Source organism: Ochotona princeps, chromosome 20 (assembly GCF_030435755.1).
Source record: "Ochotona princeps isolate mOchPri1 chromosome 20, mOchPri1.hap1, whole genome shotgun sequence".
NCBI classification, from domain to species: Eukaryota; Metazoa; Chordata; class Mammalia; order Lagomorpha; family Ochotonidae; genus Ochotona; species Ochotona princeps.
In genome coordinates, this window is record NC_080851.1 from 30,571,444 (window position 1) to 30,594,635 (window position 23,192).

General features: G+C 45.7%; 1 protein-coding gene across 2 annotated transcripts in view; it reads left to right on the top strand.

The window, feature by feature from the left end:
- Positions 1 to 23,192, top strand: part of RAPGEF5 (Rap guanine nucleotide exchange factor 5) — a 201,758-nt gene that overhangs the window by 61,036 nt on the left and 117,530 nt on the right. For both annotated transcript variants that reach the window (XM_058678275.1, XM_004582451.3), the window contains one exon: positions 15,175 to 15,223. In XM_058678275.1, the coding sequence (XP_058534258.1) occupies positions 15,175 to 15,223 (49 nt within the window). The remainder of the gene's footprint in view (positions 1 to 15,174; positions 15,224 to 23,192) is intronic.

Sequence of the window (23,192 nt, forward strand, 5' to 3'; positions counted from 1 at the left end):
GCCTAGTTCTGCTTCAGTCTATCAGAGAAAGAGCAACGGCTGAAAGTCATGCTTGGTTGGGTTATGTATATGGATGGAGCTGGTCCTCACAGTCTTGTGTTTACACAGCAGGCCTTGTCAACTGGGCCCAGCTTTAAGGCTCAAAGTTAGTTGTCTTTCCTACTCTTCTGGAATGTATTTTTTTTTTAAAGACATTTTGAGTTGCCTTGGTGTCAAACTTCATGTCAGATGGACTCATGACAGCGTGTTAGGAAAGAGTGTTCAGCGTGAGCTTTGCAGTTTAAATGGATCAGTGAGGAGTGCCTTGAATGCCTATTGTTTGAAAAATCATAATAGCTGTTTGTTCAGAAAGCATTCACCATGGGCGAGATACCCTGCTATATACACTGTGCACGGCTGAACATCTACACAGACTCGCTTCCATTTAAACTCACATCGTCCCTAGTAAGTGGGTGGTATTTCTTGTTTTATTCATATGAAATCTTGTTGAGAATAAGTGACCTACCTAGGGTCATCCAGCCAGAAAAGAACAAAGCCAGAATCTGAACTCATATTTCCCACCTTATACTCATGTTATCTTAAACTACTAAACTAAACCATTTTTTTCCCCATAATGTGATACAGTTCATGGGTTAGTCTCAGGAGCCACAAAAACAACTAAGACTGGATTCCCGCAGCCACACCAAGAAGACCAGACAAATATATCTAGAAAGTCAGTGTAATAAAGGGGTTGGATATTGAGCAGCACATGTGTAGCTAATCACTTCAAGAATGGTGACAGAAAGCTTCGATAAAGGTGTCAGGCTTGACCCGCCCAGAAGAGGAAGTCAGCATCTGAACAGGACACATGCTCATGTCATGGGATTTATCACGGGCAGGCATCAGGAGGAGAAGAGAACAGCAGACATGCCTGGTTGGAGAAGAACGTCCTAGTTAAGAGAAATGCAAGGCCTTGAACAGCATGTTGAGGGGAAGAGGCAGGTGGCTAAGAAAGAAGAAGAATGCGAGGTGGGATGCTAGGTTAGGAAGTTGAGCAAAAAGCTGAGTCCAAAAGGAAATGCAGACTTTTGTTTTTGTTTTTCATAAAACCAGTATGAGTGGGTAAGGGAGGAGGAGGAGGAAGCAGACAGGTGAAGTTCTGGAGGTTGTGTTACCTAGGAAGTTGGGTAGCATTTATGGACGTTGAGATGGCCTTTGGGGTGAGTGACACAGAATTTGAGAGGATAAGAACATAAACCGAGTCAGAGAACACCTAGGGAGGTGTCTAGTGCTCCTAGGGGCAGGGTTAAAGTCACGGGAACAAGCCACAGAGGGGCTGCAGGTAGAGAGAGGGGGTGCCTCAGGGACCCCACGGGGAGGGGACAGAGGGAGCTGAGAGGACAGTGAGGGGTAGAGGAGATAAGCGCATGGACATCTTGTGGATGTCAGAGTCAGGAGCCCTGAGGAGGAGGAGAGAGGGGCAGGGATGCAGATGTGGGAGAGCCCGTGAGGTCACTGAAGTGGAAAAGTCCCTGGCAGCTGGAGTGGTGTCTAGGAATGGAAACAAAAGAAGAGGAAAACCCTTGTTTATTCTGGTTAGAAGCATGGTACTGTCCCTGTGCTCCGATTGAGTACCTTAAGTTTTTCCAACAGTATGGCCATGGCCAAGTTAGAGCAGGCAGTCTCTACGGCCCCTTCCTGTCCCCAAGATGTGTTTGTGAAGGGACTGTCATCCTAGGTTCTGTCTGTACCCTGGGTGCCAACACCATGCAGGAAGGGAGTAGTTCACTCAGCAGTTGGCATCTGCCGCACCCCCGAGTGAGATGGAGGAGAGCAGAAGTGACACCTGTGCTGTGGAGCTGCTGATGCTTGTCCCCGGGTTTGTCCTTCAGGGGTTGGTGTGCCTGTGTGCCCTGCGCAGGGCTGGAGAAGGGGGTGATGTGCAGTGAGGAAAATAAGAATGCAGAGACAGGGACACCAGATAATGTTATAAAAGTGGCAGGCGGGGGGAAGCCCACTTCTCCCAGGAAGGGAGGATGACCCCACAGGCTCGCTGCTATCAGCTGTTTATTCACCTGCTTAGGGAGTCCGCAACAACAGATGTTGCATCACAAACTGTCAGGTCATGTCCCACGTTGAGGGTAAACAGCTCGTGCTTGATGACCAGGAAGTGACAGCATGACCCAGCTGCAGAAGTCAGTATGTGAGTCTCAAGTTTGGTAGCCTTGGACTGTAGCCCAGCCGTGGGCCCTTGCCTACAGGCCTTGACCTTGGTCTCAGGCTTCAGCCCAGCCACAGGATTTGACCCTCATCCAAGCACCGACAGTTTGTGAACGCGAGATTCCAGACACAGTCCACCCTGTTCTTCCTTATCTGGCCAGGCTGTTGTCTGTCTTGTAGACTGCCCATAGCAGGGAGGACACCAGAAGGTGGCTTTCCAGCACCGCCATTGACGTCTTATCCTCACCTTTTACCTCAAACTCGGGATCTTTGTGGGACAGCTGGCTTTAAGAGAAAGCCTGCAGTTTCTTCCCACCCTTGTAGGTTCACCCAGGGGGAAAACAAACAATACCTGCAGTTGTACTCTGGGCGGGGGTAATCGGGGAGGAGAAGATGTGAGTGAGCTTTCTTAATAAGGGAACACAGGAAGAGAGATTAAAAATGTGTAGAAATTAAAAACGTCTTCATAATGTAGTCAGATTTAGAGTGGCTAACATTTAAGACGTTCCAGCTGTGTTGATAGTGATTTTCAGGAGAAAAAAAAAAAAGGCACCCTCCCAAGTGCTTGACACAGGAATAATGAAACCTTGGGACTCTGTAGCTTACATGTTGAGACCCTTCCCAGCATTTACAGGTCTGTGAACGTGTTCAGTCCTGGAAGGTGTGAACACCATTTTGTTGGACTTGATTTTAAGGAGATTGATCCCAAAGCACGTGTCCTTGGGAAGCCTGAGCCGCCAGCCTTTTTAATTTTTTTTCCTCTGTCTCTCAGCAGCTGATTACACTAATCAACTTTGCAAGAGTGTTTTCTTTTTAAACTTGGACTTTTCCAGTGCTGGTGACAAATGGAGTATTCAGAATGGAAGAGATAATTTGATGTTTCAAATTACCCTGTGGATTTAGGAAATAAGCAAAACTTTTGAGACACTGAGAAGTACTTGGGAAGAGACCAAGAACAGGAAATGAAAACACAGACATCTATAAATAGGAGCTCAAACCTGATTTTGGACTTCTGTCTCGTATTTACTGAAAGTCTATCTCCAGAGCAAAACTAAATTCTTTCATTTCTTTGGGCTGAGTTTTCATGGTGGAAATTGTGGAGTTAAAAACAAGCATTTAGTCTGGGTTGATTGCCAGATTTGTAATATTTATTATTTGTTCATTTGCAGTCTAATTGTCAAATGGCCAATGTGTTGCGAGTTATTCTGAATTGTGAATTGTGTAGATTAGATGCCTGTTTGGGTGGAAGGCTACATGAGGGGTACTTACAAAGGGACAGGGACCTAGGATATGCATTCTGGACTTGCTTGGTCCAGCGAGATTAGCTGTTATTTGGAAAAGAAGAGAATCTGGGGGACTAGACAAAATACTTGTTGGTGTAGTAGTGCTGGCTGGGGTGGGAGTAGGGACATGTGAATCTATGACATATCTTTTTTTTTTCCTTTTAATTCAGGAGATAGAGAGACTAGCCAACTGGTAGGTAGAGAGACAGATATAGGAATCTCAGCTCTGCTGGGTCAGTGCCCAAATGCCTGCAACTGCTAAGGCTGGGCCCAGGCTAAAGCCGGGAGCTGAGAACAACCCAGGTCTTCCATGTAAATATTAGGGACCCAGTTCCTTTAGCCGTCACCATTGTCACCCAGTGTGTGTGCTGGCAGGAAGCTAGAATCAGAATCCAGAATGGGGGATGAGACCTGGGTGGTCTAATATGAGAAGCAGAGCTCCTAACTGGTGTCTTAACCATTGGACAAATGCCCACTTCTCATGACCAGGCCTTGAGAGATGAATTAAAATTAAAAAGCAACCATCGAGGACTTGGATAGTGGGGTTGAGAACAGCATGTAATACTGTTGGACCCTATAACCACTTGCCTTCCACCTCCATTTGCCATCTTTGTCTACTGTCCCATCAAGCTTTAAAGTTGAACCTCGTGCATTGGTGCCTTCAGCAGCTTTTTCTAAATTCCTCCTGTTGGATCTTCATGTACAAATCATGACTGCTCTGGGGAAACCTGGTGAGTATAGCCGGCTTGCCAGTCCAGCCCAAATGGACAAACATGGCAACTGCTGTTTGTTGCAGAGGATCGGGAAGCAGATCTGTAACTTCAGGTGACAGGTATTAGAGAGCCGGGCACCTGCTATAGAATTCCTGTGTGTGTCTCTCTAGGACGAGGAAAGTAATTGTAACTCATTGTGGTCAAGGTGGATATCACTGTTGAGTGTCCATCAGTCCAGTATACCAACCATGAGCTTGTTCCGTCAGCTTTCTAGCAGCCTTTCTCCTAAGGCTTTACCCTCATTTTTACCCCATCTGGGATCCCACTTGATAGATTAAAACCAATCCTGTTTTGCTCTCATCAACTAAGCCCTTGCACTGGACTCAGGATTTGGTCTGATTAGTCTCTTGTGCTTCCTCTCTGGAGAATTCTCTTGGGTAATACTTGGTTCAAAGCCACAAGGAGACAGGTCTGAACAAGCGACTGATTGTCCTATGTCACCAAAGTATGACACTATGAAATTCAAAGACCCAAACTTTCCAGGGGTTTGTGCCTCCCAGCAGTCCCATTCCTCCAAATCATCCCTTCTCTCATTTTTCTCTCATTCATTGGAAACTCTCAGAAGCGTGTAACTGTTTAATTGTGTCTCATCTTTCACCGGACATTTCAGTTGTTTTCTTTAAGGTGCACCTTCCACAGGACTCTGTTTCTATCCTTTCTTGGGTGAGGAAGGATGGCCATTGGCTAGGATCACATGGTACTACAATTTGGATTTGGTGTATTGTTGGTATTTGATGGTGGGTGGTGGCAGCTTTTCTTTTTTCTTTCTTTTTTTTTTTTTTTTTTTGATTGGAGACTTCGTGACTGATCCTGGTTCAGGAAGCAGAAAGCATGGGATTTGGGCCTTAGTGACTCATTATAAACATGGATTCCCAGAGAGCTCTTGAGATTATCGGCCAAGGTAGCAGGGGCTAGAGGTAATCTCAGGTGAGTCAAAGTAGGGAGAATTGAGCACATTGAGAAGTATGGTTTCTTAAAAATATGAAACGGAGTTTCCACTTGTGCCTTCTTCCTGGCTGTTTGCCCCTTCCCTTCTGGGAACGGGAGATGGAGTTTAATCCCCTTCTCTCCACCTCTTGGAGGCCTGAGCAGGCTTGTTCATGCAGACACTGTGGGAAGGCGAATGACTAAGCCTCTGTCTGGCTGCTACAGGATCAGGAACGTCTTGTTACCTTATATCGCTTATCAGCATGGAACATAAAATTCCTTTGGGAAGGCTGTCCAGGGTTCCCACTCTTCCGGTGGCTGAAGAGCTACTGTGTGATTTGGGGAAAGGTCAGGTATGTTGAGTTTCGAGAGAAGGCAGTTCTGCTTTCAAGAAGCATTAAAAAAAGCACCAGATGTGAGGTCAGTCGCGTCCCACCTCGGCGGGCCTGTGTTTGGTTCTCAGTTCTGTCTCCTGGTTGCGGCTTCCTGCTAAGGCGCACCCTGGGAGGCAGCAGGGAATGGCTCGCGTGGTGGGTTGTACCCCTGGCCTTCAGCTTCAGCCTGTGCCCCAGCTGTTGTGGGAGGGAGTGAAAGGACAGACAGGAGGTCTGTCTGCCTGTTCTCATGAAGAAATACAATTTCTGCAAAATGCACCCACCCGTGGAATTGTGGCCCATTCCTTGGGTGAAGTTGCTTGTTTGTGGTGGTTCTATGGAGATGTGGGGGATTGCCTCCCTTCCTTGTTGCCTTATGCCAGCTAGAATGTTCACAGACCCCAAGCTGTGGACTGCAGTTCTCTTAAGACTTCATGTGGAACTGGCTAAGGCTCCTTCTGCTGCCCTTAGGTAAGAGTTCCTCGTAGTGCTTTCCAGATCCGTTACTACCAGGGCATATGTGCATCTTTGCAGTGTCTGTTTCTGTGCCTTTGTTAGTGAAAAAATGCTAATATGTTTGTTGCACATCAGAATGCTTCCTGAATCCTAGGAATATGTCACCTGCTTTCATAAAATACAGACGTGTGTACACACACCATTATAATTGCCAAGTCATCATCTCTGTATACAAAGAAACTCTGTAAGCCTGTTCCCAGGGTGTGATCAGCTAGTGTTACTGAGATTTTGGCTACATAGTAGGCATCATGGCAAGTGGTCTTTTTGCCTATTCAGACAAGTCCAGTGGAAGGACACCTAGAATAAGGATGTGAATCTGTGGAACCCTTTTAAGGCTCAAATGTCTGGGGAATGCCTTATGAATGAGAAGAAAGTTATCTGCATGTTTCTGTATGTGTGCATTATTATTATCATATGAACTCATAAAATTTGTGTGAAGCATCTATTACTAAACTTAAATAGCTTAAGACAACAATAAAAAAGTGATTTTGCTGCAAAAATAGCATAGGTATAATTTTAATGCATTTTCATGCCATGCACATTGTGTGGTATTGATGAGATAAAAGATGAGTTAGAAGTTATGTGCAGTTAGCTGCATGCAGTAATTGAAATATGAGGCTTTGTCTGAATAAGGTAAAGAAAGGAATATTCTGGATAGATTTATAAGGGTTGGGTGGACATCTCAAGGAATGGCAATTGAGGCATATACATGAATGAGTTGTGAGATGAATTTTGGGGTGCTAGCAAGGACATGGGAGTAGAGACAGAACACATAAAGGGAAAATAAGGGAGATTAGTGTGATCTGATAAAGACTTGATAACAGGTAAATCATGTTCCGAAACTAAACTGTTAGCAAGTTGCTGTTATAGCCAGAAATGGTGTCAAGGGCTAGTGCTCCAGAGTGGCCGTGAGGAATTGTGATGTCCTTCTGTGACAGGTCCCCAGAAAGTGAACTGCCCACCTGGCACCTACTGAGGCAGGTGTACCTTGTAGAGATGACTGGGGCCACACCCATGGGTTGTCTGCTCAGATCCCAGTCTAATCCTCCATGCTTTTGAAAGCAGAGGAGACTTGCCCTTGTGCAAGTCCTAGGTGAGGTAGCACTAAGCCTGGCACTAAGCCAGCATGCCATGGCTGGCCGTCACCCATGGCAGCACACACCAGAGGGGGGCCTCTGGCAGGAGGCTGAGGGTGGCTGCCAGCCCAGTCCCCCACATGCAAGAACTGGGCTGTTGTGCCAGCACACTGAGTGAGCCTGGAAGCTCATCGTCCCCTAGCGCCTCCAGTGAGGAATGCAGCTGCAGAGACCTTGCTTTGGCCCTGGAGACTCTAGGAGTAGAGGACCTGTCTGAGCCATGCTGCACCTGAACTTCTGACCTGCAGCCACGTGACCCAACAGGTGGCTTTCACTTCATCCAATCAAATGGGTAGCGACACAAATCAATGCACATTTCTTGATGAACGTATGCCCGGAATGCCTTTAATCCGAAGATAGCGGTTATCTCTGCACATCGAAAGCTGCCAGGCCACAGCTAGTCCAGTTGATTGAAAGCTCTGCAGTTTTAGGGTGAATCTCTTTCTTTTTTTTTTAAGTGTTGATTGATTTATTGACTTGAAAGGTAGAGTTAGAAAGGGGGAGTGAGACAGATCTTCCACCTGCTGGTTCATACCACATGGCTGTAGCAGCCAGAGCCAGAGCAGTCAGAAGCTAAGAGCCATAAGCTTCTTCTGGGTCTTCCACAGGGGTGGGTGCAGGGGCCCAAGCACTTGGGTCATCCTCTGCTGCTTTCCCTGGCACATTAGCAGGAGACTGGATTGGAAGTGGACTCAAACCGGTGCCCTTATGGGATGGCAGGTATACACACAGCACTGGATACTCAAGGTAAATTTCTAAAACCAAAGTCAGCTTCCATATGTTTACAGAAAGCTTTAGAATTCTGTGGAAATCTAAATTTTTTGAGGTGAACTCTGAATATGTAAGCATTGTTCCTTACCTGCCAATAGAGCATTTCAGTGCCTTATGTGTTGGTGTCTTGGAGGTGGGCTGGTAGGCTAGGTAAGAGGAATGTGGTAAGTGGGGGCCACAGTGACTGTAAGGAAATTTCTGCCTGTGTTGGGAAGAGGAGGCTTATGCCTGGATACTGAGAGTTTACGCAGCTGCAGTCTGAGTATGTCGATTCCATTGTTAAAGCCTATCCTTTAGCTCAAAAACTGTTTAGATTTTTTTTTTTTTTTTGCATCTTGAGTTCTGAACTTTGTTCTTCCAGGAATCTCTTGTGTGTTGGCAGTTTTTACAGATGTTTTAGTTGGAAAGAGTCTGTCTTCTTTGGGACAGCCATTGTGCCACATGTTAAACAACCACCTGCCATGCCGGCATTCCCAAATGACCATTGGATCAAGTTTCAGGTGCTCTACTTCAGATGCAGCTCCTTGCCAATGCACCCGGGAAAGCAACAGAAGACCTAATAATGGGACCCTGCCCATCCACATGGGAGACCCAAGTGGACTCTCCTAGCAACTGGCTTCAGCCTGAACCAGGCCTGCCTTACTGTAGCCAATTGGGGAACAAAACAGTAGATGAAGGTCTGTCTCTGTCTTTCTCTTTCTAACTCTACCTTTCAAATGAATAAATAGGTACATTTTTTTTTAAGAACAAAGCTGCTTTGATGTAGGTTTATCTTGGTATGAACACTTGCAATGTAACATCCCTATACGTTCAGCAGGTGTCTGTCCCTGTATCTATGGAACTTGATGAGTGAGGTAGTTATAACCACTGCTGCTTCAGTATATATGCCTGCCTCAAAAAGCATGAGTGGGAAAAGACATGTTCCCTGTAAAGAAGAAAAGGCATAGTAAGGCCGGGGTTTGTGTATTGTATCCCAATCTTGAAGCTGCTGTTGGAATTCTGTAAGTTCATTAAAAAAAAAGCACAGCGTGTGTTAGGCAAGTTGAAAAATGCTCTAGGCTTTCCAGAAAAAAATGGAAGAAAAAGTAATTTGAGACATACAGATGAACAGTGTAACCATGTAAACACGGTGAATGCTTTATTTCATGGTTGCCCAAGTCAGACTAGCCACTGGGATCCTTACGCTCCATCCGATGGCTGGGAGCGTCTTCCTCATCAGGAAGTTCCCGTTGAGCTGCAGCTGGGGCTTCAGAGAAACCACTGAGGAGAGGCCGTAGGAGCAGCTTTGAAACTGAAGTAGAAGGGATGCACCTGATCTTCAGAGACGTTAGTTCATTCTCTTGCCCTTGTCAGGTTGCTTGCAAACATCCATAGCTTCGGCTAATGACATTCATGAGATTTCCCCAACACAAAATGACCTCGCACAGTTATTTTTCATCTGTTTGTTCAGATTTGCACCTTGCTGTCGCTTGCGCGCTCTCTCTCTGTCTCTGGTGAATTTGATAGACCTAACATCACTGACTGCTCAACAGCAGGCAGCCAGAGGTCACCACCCCCAGGTGAGGTGAAAAGCCTTGTTCTGTTTGGATAGTGGGGTGATTTGAGAAGGGCTTTGTTAAGCCAGTCTTAGGACAAGTGCTTGAACTGGGCCCATCTGAGGCTGGCCTTCCCACACATCTAAGGAAATGCACCTGCCAGGCCACTCCTCCCTCGAGAGAGCGCTGGTTGCTGGAACATGCTCAGGTCAACCTAAAACTCTTCCCCCCCCCCCCCCCGTGCCCCATCCCCTTTGGCAGCTCCTCTCTGCTGGCCTGAGTTCCACCCTGTACCTCGCACATATTTGGCATTACTGGTGCTCTTGTCCTCACATCTCATGTTTGCCATCAAGAAGAGATGAGCAGAAGGGAAAGGTCACAGTGTCACCCTTCATGGGGAGGGCAGGCACTCAAGACTGCTCTGTCCCTCGGGTATAGCGCCGAGCAGGTGAGGGTCTCCTGGTTGTCCTCGATAATATGATCAGCTACAACTTTCTCTCTGTTACTGCCAGCCTCTCTCAGATTAATCATCCGGACATCAGGCTTCGATAATAGAATGGCTAAGCCTGAATGTAGGGCTTGATTCTAGTTTGGTTTTGTTAGTTTCAGGTCACTTTTACATACCAGTGTGTAAATGGTTATCCATTATCTCAGTTATAATACAGTTAACAGGCAGACATGTAGGAGTCCAGTGAAGTAGTGTGTAAGAGTTGCGTAACTCCCTAATTGCCTTTATCACCCCAGCATGTTTGACAGCTCTGTGACGTGGCAACAGAAGTGGCTGGAAAGGCAGCTCTTGGCTAAATGAAGTGTTGGGTGGAGGACCGGAGGGTGCAGACAGGCAACTTGCTTGGTGCCTAATGATTGGTTGACAGTAAAAGGTAACCACAAGATTATCCAGGTATCAGACTAGCGCTCATATCAGCTCTTCAGAACAAAATGATGAAGTTGGAAATAGGAAAACAGGCCCCTGGGGAACAAAGACAATTGTTCCTTATCCCATGTGTAATCCTTCAGAGGAGAGACATCTGAACCATCATCACTTCCCAGTCTGCGTTTTGTGCCAAGAACTTTGCTTAAGAAACAGTTTGATTTTTCCAAGTTTTCTGGAGATCCACAAGACCTCCAGAATTTGTAGTGGTTCGTAAGTGATATGTACTAGAAAAATAAAAACACGGAAGGGTATTGGATTATGTATCTTCTTACGTATCTTTAAGAAATTGAGAATGTTCTATATTTTAAAGACATTTCTATATATGGTGCCAACATGTACATATTTCTAAGATTGAGCGATTTAAAAAAAAACTTTAGGAAATTTGTGAATAGACAGATCAATTTAAAAGTGATTTGTAAGGACAACCCTCAAGGAAGGAAGGAAGGAAGGAAGAAAAGAAGGATTAACTAGGATTTTTGCCGACATTAGCCTACCTTGCTAAAGTGACCTTTCTTTATTTTATGTTAAACTTTTTTCCTTTTATTCCTAATTTCTTCTTGTTGTTATTACTATTTGAGAAAAAGAGACAGAGAGAGCTCCTGGGCTGGTTTATTGACTAAATGTCCACAGCAATCAAGCCTGGGCCAAGACAAAAGCCAGAAGCCGAGAGCTCAGTCCTGGGTGGCAGGCACCTGACGCCGGGGCCGTCACTGCTGCCTCCTGGAGTTTGTATGAGCAGGGAGATGGAGTCAGGAGCTGGAGCTGGAAATTGAGCCAGGGTACTTTGTTGTGGAATATGATATCTTTGTTTTTAGATTTATTAGAAAGTGTTAGAAAGAGAGAGCAAGAGACAGAGGAATCCTCCATCCACTGGTTCAACTCTCTGATTGGCATGATGACCACGGTTGAGTCAGGCGGAGACCAGGAGCTAGGAGCCAGGAGCTTCATCCAGTTCTCCCATGTGGGTTGCAGGGGCCGAAAGTTCTTCAGCCATCCTCCACTGCTTTTCTAAATGCATTAGCAGGGAGCTGGATCAAAAGTGGAGCAGCTGAGACATGAACTAGTGCCCATGTGGGATATTGATGTCATGGATGGCAGCCTTACCAGCTGCGCCATAGTGCTGGCCCCAAGGAACATGGGTGTCTCAACCCATGCTTACCCCTCCCCACACTTGCCATCCAGCTTTATACTTTGTTTCACATGCTTTGTTTCCTCTTCTTCCAAGAAGCCCTCTTAGGCTTTCACAGTTAAGCTCTTTCACAGAGAGGTTCCTGGTCCTCAGAGTTTGCGATGAGCACTTGCGGTTGTCAGTGGAGGTTGTCGGTCTTCCTTTGCTGCAGAATAGCCTGTGTGAGCGTATGGATTTTCAGGCTGAAGTCACAGTTTAAAATATCCAGGGAAAGGGAAGGCAGAATGCTAGGGGAAAAAAATGACGGGAGACGGGCTGATTGTTAGTGACTTCCAAGGTGGTTTTGTGAACAGCCAGGCTGGTCATCCAGGATAGTAAGTCAGGACCTTTCAGCACGGGTCTGACCTTGCTTCTGACGGGTACCAAGGGCAGAGGCAGGAGTCTGGGTTCTGTCTCCTATATGCCGTGCTCATCCCCTATCTAGACAGACACAAGAACAAACATGCCCTTTGCTGCATGCATCTTGGATTATATAGATGTGCTTGTGTATGTGTGTGTGTCGAATAAGCTATATTTGAAATTAAAAACCCAGCTTCTTTGAAGGTTGTCTTGCAATTTGCCATACACTGTGGCAGACTCTGTTATCCACTGCAATGGGACGTTAACCTAATTATTTGATTGAATTATGGCCTGATTTTTTTTTTTAATGTGTTGTGTATCTGAGACGGTAAAGGCCATGCTCCTTCATAAATGAATTGAATTAGTGGAGAATACAATAGAATAGAGATCGACGGTCGGTTGAAATGCTTGTAAAATTGAAACATGGAGTCTGGGGGAAACCACGGTCTCTCGTTGAGTAACAGCAGTGGTTCCCAACCCCACTGCTGTCCGGAATCAGATGGGAAACACAAAGTGACAGTGATGTGAACTGGGTTCCAGCCACCACAGCCCGTCCCCGTGGGGCTCCAGGGAGCAGGGCTCTTCTGTCTCACCCAGATGGAGCAGCACTGACTGCCGGCCCTGGGTCCCTTTCTAGCCTTCCTTGATCCTATCTGGTGTCACTAATCACGCACTTCACGACCCATCTTGTCTCCTGTCTGCTGAGCAGTTTCTGCCACAGCCTTCGCTAATGGGGCACGTGTGCTGGATGGGCTGATTTTCTGGAACAGAAGTTTGACTTTCTGAAAGATACCTGACCCCTGGGGGTTCAGCACAGGAGTGAGGCCTCCTTGGGGCAGGGAACAGTGAGCAGAGCATGGGCCCAGATTGTCACTTGCTTTTCCTGCAAGATGATGAAAGTGGTGTAGCATCTGCATGGATCAAAGCAGCGGGCAGGATCACCGCGTGGTTCCCAGCCCCACCTACGTTCGGGACATTTCTTGCTCCTTCAAGGTGATGATGATGATGATGATAGATGCGTGAAAGCTGGTAGTCCACAGCGCAAGGAACTGCAGCAGAAAAATGCACAGCGTGCTTTAGAACTTGTGACTGTGAGGAGACTTGAAATGATGCCAAAGCATGAACTCCAGCGTTTCCTGATCAGCACAAATCCAGGAGCGTCTGAGCCACAGGGTCCCCGCTCAGGGTCTTGGGTGGCTGTGGTTAGGTGCTCAGCCTGACCCACATCTTCTGATGGGCCGCACTGACACTGCAGGGTGGCCCACTCACATTCCTTCCTCTGTATAAGAACAGCCTCATCTGTGCCCAGGCAGTAGCATGGAATTTTAGTTTGTCATGACTAAGATTGCAAAGAAAAAGGCATAGAGGCCTGAAGATGCCCAGTGGTAAAGCTGTTTCTTTTCTGTTTGTGCCCTCCTTCAGGTGGCTCTTGGTTCCCCCCCCCCCCGCCCCTGTGCCTCCTGCATTCTCTGAAGGACAGCCTCTGTATCCACCCCCGGGAGTCACCTGCTCTTTGCCCTGACTAATGTGCCCTCCCTTCATAGAGCCTCCAGCTTGAAGGCAGGCATCTATCATGTTATCTTAGGTGGTTAATGAGGTTACTGAGTCTAAAAACAACAAGGGCCCATGTCATCATGACACAGGTTCAACCACCATCTGTGACGCCAGCATCCCATATGAACGCTGGTTCAAGTCTCTACTGCCCCATTTCTGATCCAGCTCCCTGTTAATGTGCACAGGAGAGCAGCTGAAGAGTACTTGGGCCCCTACTATCCACGATGGAGACCCAAATGAAAGTTGTAGGCTTTAACTTGAGCTGGTTTCCACCCCCACGTCTCACCCCAATCAGGGCAATAGCAGTGCAGTGAGTCCTCTTCAGAGGTGATTGCCAGGGAGGGTCTCCTTGCAGTAGAGAAAGAGAAATTAAGTAATTTAAGTAGCAGGTCTGCACTTTAACCTTGTTAGGCTCTCAGGCCATCACCTTTAAAGTGCTAGGTGTTAGCATAGTCAGCCACGTGATATCTCAGATTCAACACTGCCCCCCTATGGTCCTCCACGCACCTGAACTGGCACCTCTTTGAGGAGATTGTGTCCTGCTGGAGAAAGAGCTGGCTCCCTATGGAGTTTGCATTCATTCGCATACTGATTTCCCTCGGATTATCCTCCTGGTGTCCTTGAAAAGGTTTCCCTTTGAAATGATTTAATTAAGCATTTAAGCATTCAAAAGTGTGGAGAGTGAGAGAATGTGCAAACACTAAAAAATTCACCTAAAAGTGGGGTTTAATTTTTTTTTAAAGATGCATTTATTTGAAAGAGTTACAGAAAGAAGGGAAGAGACAGAGATTTTTCCATCTATTGGCTCACTATCCAAATAGTCACAATGCCCTGGGTAGGGCCAGGCTGAAGACAAGAAAGGCCAGGCGCCTCATCCCGGTCTACCCTATGTGGGTACATGGATCCAAACACTTGGACTATTATCTGCTGCTTTCCCAAGCTCATTAGCAGGAAGCTGGGTCAGAAATGGAGCAACAAGGATTCAGACTGGCACCCAAATGGGATGTCAGCGTTTCAGGTGGGCTTAACCTGATGCTACGCCACAGCGCTGGCTCCCACTTTGGCTTTGAAAGGTCATCTTAGGTTTTGTAGTTTCCCCCACCCTAGAGGTTGATGATGTCTGCTTTAATGCAATATATTGTCCGGAAAGGTGGCTATAAGCATGTCAGGCAACAGTGAATATTCATGGAGATCCAGTTGTACCAGGGTCATCTATTTCAGTTTCTCTGGCATTTCCAATAGACCAGCACCGTTATGGGATAGAGAATATTTAGTATCTTTGCCATTTTAATAATTTGACATATTTACATTGTTTCTGATGCTGTATAGTTAACTCTTCGACGTTCTTTCTGTCCTTGTGGCATATGTGCCAATGTTTCACAGTGCATACATTCTGGCAGCTGCGTTTTTTTTTTTTTAAGAAGTCAATGCAATTCTTCCAGATTGTTGGCCCAAAATTCTTCTGTGGAACTTCTTTTTCCCACGTGCTCCAAGCAAGCAAGCAAGCAACAAATAAGCAATGATAGAAAACATGTATTTGGTGGGGGGGCAATAGTGCTTTGTTTGGGTTGTGTATGTTAAAAAAAGTACTTTTGGGGTTACATTTTTTCATCTAACTTGTCTCTCTCTCTAATGTTTTAATAGGTGCAGAGAGAGCTAGCAGCTGTTATTGCTTTGAAAGCAAGGAAGTCTGGTGAGTGGTCTTCAAAGGGGGTTCGAGTCCTTTGGGGGATCTTTTGAGGGGAAGTTCACAGCTAAGTGTATCTGCAAAGATTTTGGGTGCAGGACACAGAGAACATCACCGTTTTCAACATGATTGTTCTGCCCTCAGAATAGCACAGGTGCTATATATAGGTCTGAAGTGAAATTTCTGTACTTATTCTCTGCTTGATACCCGATTCCAAGGAAAGGTAAGGTTTCAAAATCTAATGGCCAGTCCGCTGCCCCGGGTGATTAGTCCCTGAAGTGCAGCATGCCAAGCACCTGGAGCTCCTTGTGCGGCATATCCTAATGACAGAATAGTGAGCGCCACACTGGAAGGCTTTGTGGAAGGCTGTTTTTCTTTCTTTCTTTCTTAAAGTAGTATTTTTTTTCCAAAAAGGTAATGACATGGCTAGGCTCGTGTTCTTTGTAGCAGTGACTGTGTTGATCTGATTTTTGCATATCTGTAGAATGTCATTTATGATATGTGGAAAGGAAGACGGAGCTTGCAAATACATTTTAAGACAGAGAGAACACGTGAGAGAGAGACCCTCCACTTTACTGAAATCCTGTAGGAAATGGAGATCACCAAAGTAGAAAAATGCTCGCTTGAGGAGGGCGGTGAGATGTCATAGGGAGGCACCCCGTGCTGCTCCTTCAGGCTGTGCTGAATGCAATGAAAATCCCAAGGAAATCTCTCAGTGCATCGTGGCAAACTGGACTAAGCGTTTTCAGGCTAAAAGACAGCATCCAAATCCAAGTGATAGCAGACGTTCAAGAGGTCAGTGGAACAGAAAAGGCTGACAAACATGAAGCGTATGGTTTTAAACATCTTTGTTTTTCCCAGTAGAAATCTCAGACTGTTTCTCTCTCGACTTGTTTTTTAAAAAGATTGCTTTATTTTTATTCAAAAGTCAAATATATACAGAGAAGAGGATAGAGAGAGGAAGACCTTCCATCCAATGATTCGCTCCCCAAGTGGCCACAGTGGCCAGAGCTGAGTCGATCCGAGGCCAGGAGCCAGGAGATTTTTGCGAATTTCCCACATGGGTGCAGGGTCCCAAGACTTTGGGCTTTCCCAGGCCACAAACAGAGAGCTGGGTAGCAAGCGGGGCCACCAGAACATAAGCCGGCGCCCAAATGGGATCCCCATGCAAGATGTGGCCTTTAGCCGCTAGACTACCATGCTGGGCCTTCAACTCATTTTTGAACCAAATACACCTGAGTGTGAATTCTCTCGTTACTTTCCTGCTCGCTTTCTCCCTGAGGATTTGGCTGACGTCTAGAACCCCAGCCTGGTGTCAGGAAAGGAGGTTGCGAGGAGAGCTTCTCAGTGTGCATTTGTAGGGGTTTTTCCATGAGCTCAGCTGGATTTGCAGGCGTTTTGCCACAATGAGGAAAAGACATCAGCAGGAAGGATGGCTTAGGTGTACAAGGGCTGGACATTATCTTGTGACAATGATGAGTTTTTGTCTGCATGATAGTACCTTGGGATATAGGATTTGTTTCCCTGATGTTTCAGGATAAGGTAGGGGAGTTGTAAAAAAGAAAAAGAATTTGTATCCCCGCCAGGGAGAGATAGCAAGGAACACAGAATGGAAGGCTGTGGTGGGGAGCAGCCGCTTTTCCCCAGAGCAGGACAGTAAGGCCTGGGGTCCGAGCACCTGTGCAAGGTGCAGGGTGCATCCGTGTGCCGGGCAGCAGCCCTGGGGCAGAGGTGTGCCAGGTGTTGGAAGGACAGCAGGGAAGCAAGCAAGGGTAGAGACAGGGTTGGACTGTGACGTCAGGCTGAGCAGCTGGGACTTTCTGCAGGAAAGTGAAGGTGAGCACGCAACATCTGTGAGTGTCTAGCTAAGCCAACTCAAGGCTGTTAGGCAGTTTCCTCATGTCTTTGTGTCACTGTAAGAAGTTCACATGTCTATTTTGCTCTCTGATTTACTCTCTGGGCCCCGGAATGTGTAGGTAGGTCGTGTCGGCAGCTCCCCAATGTCACTCACACCTACAAGGGATGGGGGTGCAGTCATAGTTGTTCAGTGTGCACAGTCTTCCTGGCACCATGATCCAGCAGCTCCATGGTTGGAGGCATAGCTGCAGGGCGCAGTGGAAGGTGCACATGAAGGCTGAAGTAGAAGGATACACGTGGCTTTGTTTCCAGCAAAAGAAAAGCAGGAAAACCACTTAGGTCCTCATCATAGGAAAATGGGAAAATTGACAGATCAACGTGAGGAGTGTTATACGATGTGTTAAAAATTAATATGCGAGTAGTAAAACAGTGAAAGCAATTGTGTATAACATTCTTTTCATAATGAAAATAGCTTCATTTATTTGCTTTCTTACTATTATAGTTGAAAATTCTCATTGAAATAACTTGTATTATGTGAGTGTATGAAGAATAAGCTGAAAAGCCACATCCTCTCCCCAAGGCAGACCAATCAACCCCCTTTCGTTGTGACCTATTTCCAGATGCCTTTTTTGCTCATGCATTTATATGATGGTTATATTTTAATATTCAGGTTCTATAAAAGTGAGATCATTTAAGTTCACATCCAGTGATAACGAATAATGCAGGCAAATTCTCAACACCCTTTGACCATGCTCCCCACTGGTCGTGCCTGGTACAGCCATGGGGCAGCACCACAGCGAAGATGGAAAGAAGGACAGAGGTGTTTCCGCCCCCCTGCCATGCCAGCTGTCACTCTGGGTAGCCACACTACCCCTATTCTGTCCTGAATCCCTGGGAGTCACGAACACCTGTGCTCTGCACCTGGAATCCTGACATCTCAAAACAACGGTATATATCAAGTCCTGGAGTGCATTGCTTTCCAGAAGTGGAACCTTCTCTCTGGGCCGCTGCTCACATCAGTCATTTGTTGCTTCTGGCTGCAACACAGTGAGGTGAAGTCACCACAGTACCTTGACACATCCCACCACTGCTGGCAGTTGGGGAGGGGCCTGTCCTGAATGAAGTTGTTACTGACAGCCCTGTGTAGATTTGGTGTGTGAGCCCAAGTGTTTATTTCTTCAGAAATACCCAAGGATCTAATTGCTATATGATGTGGCTTTGTAAGGAAATGCCCCCACCCAGAGCAGCTGTGCCATTATACTTCCTCACCAGCCATGGGTTGGTGATGGAGGCTCTCGGTGTCCTGACCAGCATCCGCCACCATGCTTATGGTTTCTAAATCCGAGCCATTGATAGGGTTTATGATGATATTGCAGTTTCAATTGGCAATCTCTAATGGCTAATGACATTGAACCTTTTCTCATGTATTTAAGAACCAGCTGGATGTCAATGCCTTTGGTTTATGCTTGCTAATGTCTTTTGCCCAGTTTATAACTGGGTTATCTGATTGCTGGGGGTTTTGTTTTTGAGAGGCAGAGAAAGAGAAATCTCCCAGCTGCTAGCTTGCTCCCCAGATGCCCACAACAGCTGGGGCTGGGCTGAGCTGGGCTGAACTAGGCTTTGCTGAGCTGGGCTGAGCTGGGCTGAGCTGGGCTGAGCTGGGCTGAGCTGAGTTGGGCTGAGCTGAGCTTCAATGAGCTGCAATGAGCTGAATTGAGCTGTGCTGAGCTGGGCTGAGCTGGGCTGAGCTGGACTGGCCTGAGCTGTGCTGTGCAGAACGATGCTAGCTAAGATTATACTGTCCACATGTACCATGGTTTATTTCATCTACTTACCTACTAAAGGACATCCTGATTGCTTTCCATTTTTAGTTTAATCTTTATTAAATAATTTATATAAAAATTATTTAGTTTATCATAAATATTCCATATAATCATGAATGAAAGGCAGAGGGACAGAGAGAAATATGGAGAGAAATATTCCCATTTGCTGATTCATTCCCCAAATGTCCGCAGAAGCTGGGGTGGGCCAGGCTGGGCCTAGGAGCTCAGGACTCAAGGCAGATCTCTCATAGGTGTGGCAGGAACCCAAGTGCTGGAGCCATTATCTGCTGCTCTGCCAGGGTCATTGTTAGCAGGAACCTGGATCTGAAGTGAAACAGCTAGGACTCTTAACTAAGCACTCCAGTATGAGTCGTGGTTATCTCACACAGTTAACCACTGTGCCACAAAATTCTTCCTGTGCTTTAAATTTTGATAGTAACATATAAGGCTACCCAAGACATCAGTGTGCAGATGTTTATGCTATGCAAGTTTTCAGTTCATTGAGGTAAATAGCAAGGCATGTGATTATGTGATTATGTGGGAAGCATAAATTAAATCTTGCTAGAAACTACCAAATTGTCTTCCAAAGTGACTGCACCACTTTGTATTCCCATCAGCAATGAATGAGAGTGCCTTGTCACTCTGCATTCTCGGCAGCGTTGGTGGTGGTCCTTGTTCTGGAGTGTAGCTATTCTAACATGTTTGAGGCAATATTGTTGTGATGACAGTCCCCTAGTGACACAGGATGTGGTGCATCTATCTCTGCACAGACTTACCGTCTCTGCTCCTCAGGCAGCTCTTGAGGGATCCAGTTTTGAATGGGCTTGTTCATTCTCTTGTTGAGTTTTCTGAGTTCTTTGTATAGCTTAAGTAATAGTCCTTTATCTGATAATCTTCTGCAAAGGTTTTTCTCCCAGTCTGTGGCTGGCTTTCTGCTTCTGTTCAAAGTGCCTTTGCCCTAGGGGTTTTTGTGTTAATAAAGACCAGTTTCAGTCATTTCTTTCATGGCTCATGCCTTTGGTGTTGTCCCTAAGAAGTCATCACCAAATCAAAGGTCTTCCAAGTTCTCTCATGTGTTGTCACCTGGGAGTTTTAGAGTTTGGTGTTTTACCTTTAGGTCTGTGGTCCATTTCAAGTTCATTACTTTGAAGGGTGTAGACTTCACGTAGATTCATCCCTTTGCATGTGGGTGTCCAGTTGTGTCAGCATCATTTGTGAGGCCTTTGCTTTTTAAAAAAATTTTATTTATTTTTATTTATTTTAGAGCCAGAGTTAGAGAAAGGAAGAGATAGAGAAAGATCATCTGTTTATAGTGACCAGGGTTGAGCTTAGCTGTAGGCAGGAGCTTCGTTCAGGTCTTTCACGTGAGTGGCAGGGGACCAAGCACATGGGCCTTCCTCCACTGCTTTCTCAGGCCATTAGCCTGGAGCTGGATCAGCAGCAGAATAGACAGGACATGAACTGGTACTACATGGGATGCCAGCATCACAGGATGCAACTTAAGCCATGACATAATGATGTCAACCCCGCCTTGGCTTCTCTATCAAGGATTGGTTGGTTGTATTTGTTTTGATTTCCTTCTGGGCTCTCTGTTGTGTTCATTGGTCTATTAGTTCATTCTTCCAAAAAGACCACCTGCCTTGATTACTGTAGCTTTATAAGTCTTGAAATTGCGTAGGGGCAGCTCTCCAACTTTGTTATTTCCTTTCATTATTGTGTTGATTCTTCTGGTTATTTCCGTTCTGTGTAAACTTCAGAGTCAATTTATCAGTATCTGCATCCATTTTTTAAAAGATTTATTTTTATTGGAAAGGCAGATTTACAGTGAGAAGGAGAGACAGAAAGATCTTCCATCTTTCACTCTCCCAATGGTCACAACAGCCAGAGCCGAGACAATTCGAAGCCAGGAGTCAGGAGGTTCTTCCACGTCTCTCACACGAGCTCAGAGTTCCAAGACTTTGGACCATCTTCTGCTGCTTTCCCAGGCTGTAAGCACAGAGTTAGATTTTTTTTTTTACCTATATGAGAATTCTTGGTTTTATGTTTCACACAAGTATAAGACACAAATGAATTTGAATAGCTTGTCTTAGAAGTTATCTGGTGGGAGGGGAGGTATTTGGCCTCATGCTTAAGATGCCACCACATGTCATTTGGGAGTAAGTAGGTTCAAGTCCCAAATCATTCCAAAATCTTGCTTCCTGTTAATGTGAACCCTGGGAGGCGACAAGTAATGACTCAACTAATTGGGTGCCTTCCCCCTGAGTGGGCGACCCAGATTGGGTTCCTGGCTCTCACCTTTGACCTTGTCCCACCCAGCTGTCACAGGCATTTGGAGATCGAACCAGCGGATAGGAGTCTCTATGCCTCTCCGATAAAAAGAAATAAAATAATGGAATGACCTTGCATTTGTTACAAGGACAAATGCATCATCTGCCAGTGATGACTATTTGTCTCTATCTTCCCATCCATATAACTCCTTATTTTCCATACTGTGTCATCGATTAGATCCCTGCAAAATAAGGTTCCATGATATTGATGGTAGTTCATATTCAGTGAAATCATTGATATCAGTGATAGCTCACACTCCATGTTTCTGACTTTAGTTAAATATGACTTCTGACTAGAAGAGTAACAAACAAAGAAGATTGCTTCAGAGAGAAATAGAGATGTTCTTCTCCTCTCCAAAACACAACCTACTTGAGAGGGCAATGTGGAAGTTCAAAATAACCAGCAGGTATTTATGACTGTACTCAAAGAATCCAAAAAATTAACTGCTGGAGATACCCACCTCTTTCACTCTACCCTGCCAGTCCTTGAGTTGACACTGAGAATGAATGAATGAAAAAACATTAACCATGGTGAGGTGAGGTAGAGGAGAGCCCACATCACAAGCATTGTGTTAGGTCATTCCTTACCCAGGCTCTAAGCAGGCACCTGCTGGATGCCGTTCAGATGCTCCAGCAGGTGCCTGCTCCGAGAAAGGGAGCAAGGGCAAATTTGGACCTGACTGTCTTTATATCGCATCCCACATTTCATAAGTAAAATGTACCAGTGAGTCCATGGCTGTCTGAAAAACACGAGCTTAGCTTCTGTGAATTTAGGAGGTGACAGAACACAAAACTGAACCAGACGCTCCGATAGAAGCCCAGCTACAGAACTGTGCCTCCTGCATATGTTTGGTGTTTCTAAAACCAGTGTGAAGGATGCTATTTAAAAAGCAAAGAAGAAAAAGAAGGTGTTTATGTGTAATTTTTTTTTAAGATTTATTTATTTTTCATTACAAAATCAGATATACAGAGAGGAGGAGAGACAGAGAGGAAGATCTTCCATCCGCCGATTCACTCCCCAAGAGACCACAATGGCCAGTGCTGCGCTGATCCGAAGCTGGGAACCAGGAACCTCCTCTGGGTCTCCCACGCGGGTGCAGGGTTCCAAAGCTTTGGGCCGTCCTCAACTGCTTTCCCAGGCCACAAGCAGGGAGCTGGATGGGAAGTGGAGCTGCCGGGATTAGAACCGGCATCCATATGGGATCCCGGGCACGTTCAAGGCCAGGACTTCAGCTGCCAGGCCACGCCACCGGGCCCGTTTATGTGTAATTTTAAGAAAATATTAAAATGGTAGTTGGCACATCTGGAGTTCGACAGAAGGAATTGACTACCCTAATATTTTAATGTCTTGCAGTAAAACTGGTAAATTAGGGCTCAGGTGGCCATGCCAGGCTTACAGATAACTGTAAGCAGTTATTAAAATGAGCATTACTAGGAACATAGTGTTGGTTTCAGCTCACTCTCCAAGCCAACATAAAAGTAACTGCCAATCAATGTAGGTTCTATAAATGATTCAAGGCATGGGCTTAGCAAAAATCCATTTTCTTGTAATTTTCTAAGAGGCCATTAGGATGTGCCTTAAGCGGTTTTCTTCTCTAAGAGCAAATCTCTATGATGATAATAGCATTGTTAGGTTTCACACAATTTACAAAATTAGCAGATATCCTTGCACTTCTCTTTGCCGGGATTGCTTATTCTACTGCTCATGTTAGCTCCTTAATGTCTTCAGAAATGCGCAACCTCCCTTTTGCGAGGAATCCACTGCCTAAGCATATCTACCTTCATTGTTTTTATTTATTTTTACACATACTCTTTTTTTAAAGATGTATTTTTATTTAATTGAAAGGCAGAGTTAAAGAAGAAAAAAGAGAGAGACAAAGATCTTCCTTGTACTGGTCCATTCCCCAAATGATTGCAGCAACCGGTGCTGGGCTGGATCAAAACAAGGAGCCTGAATCTCCACCCAGA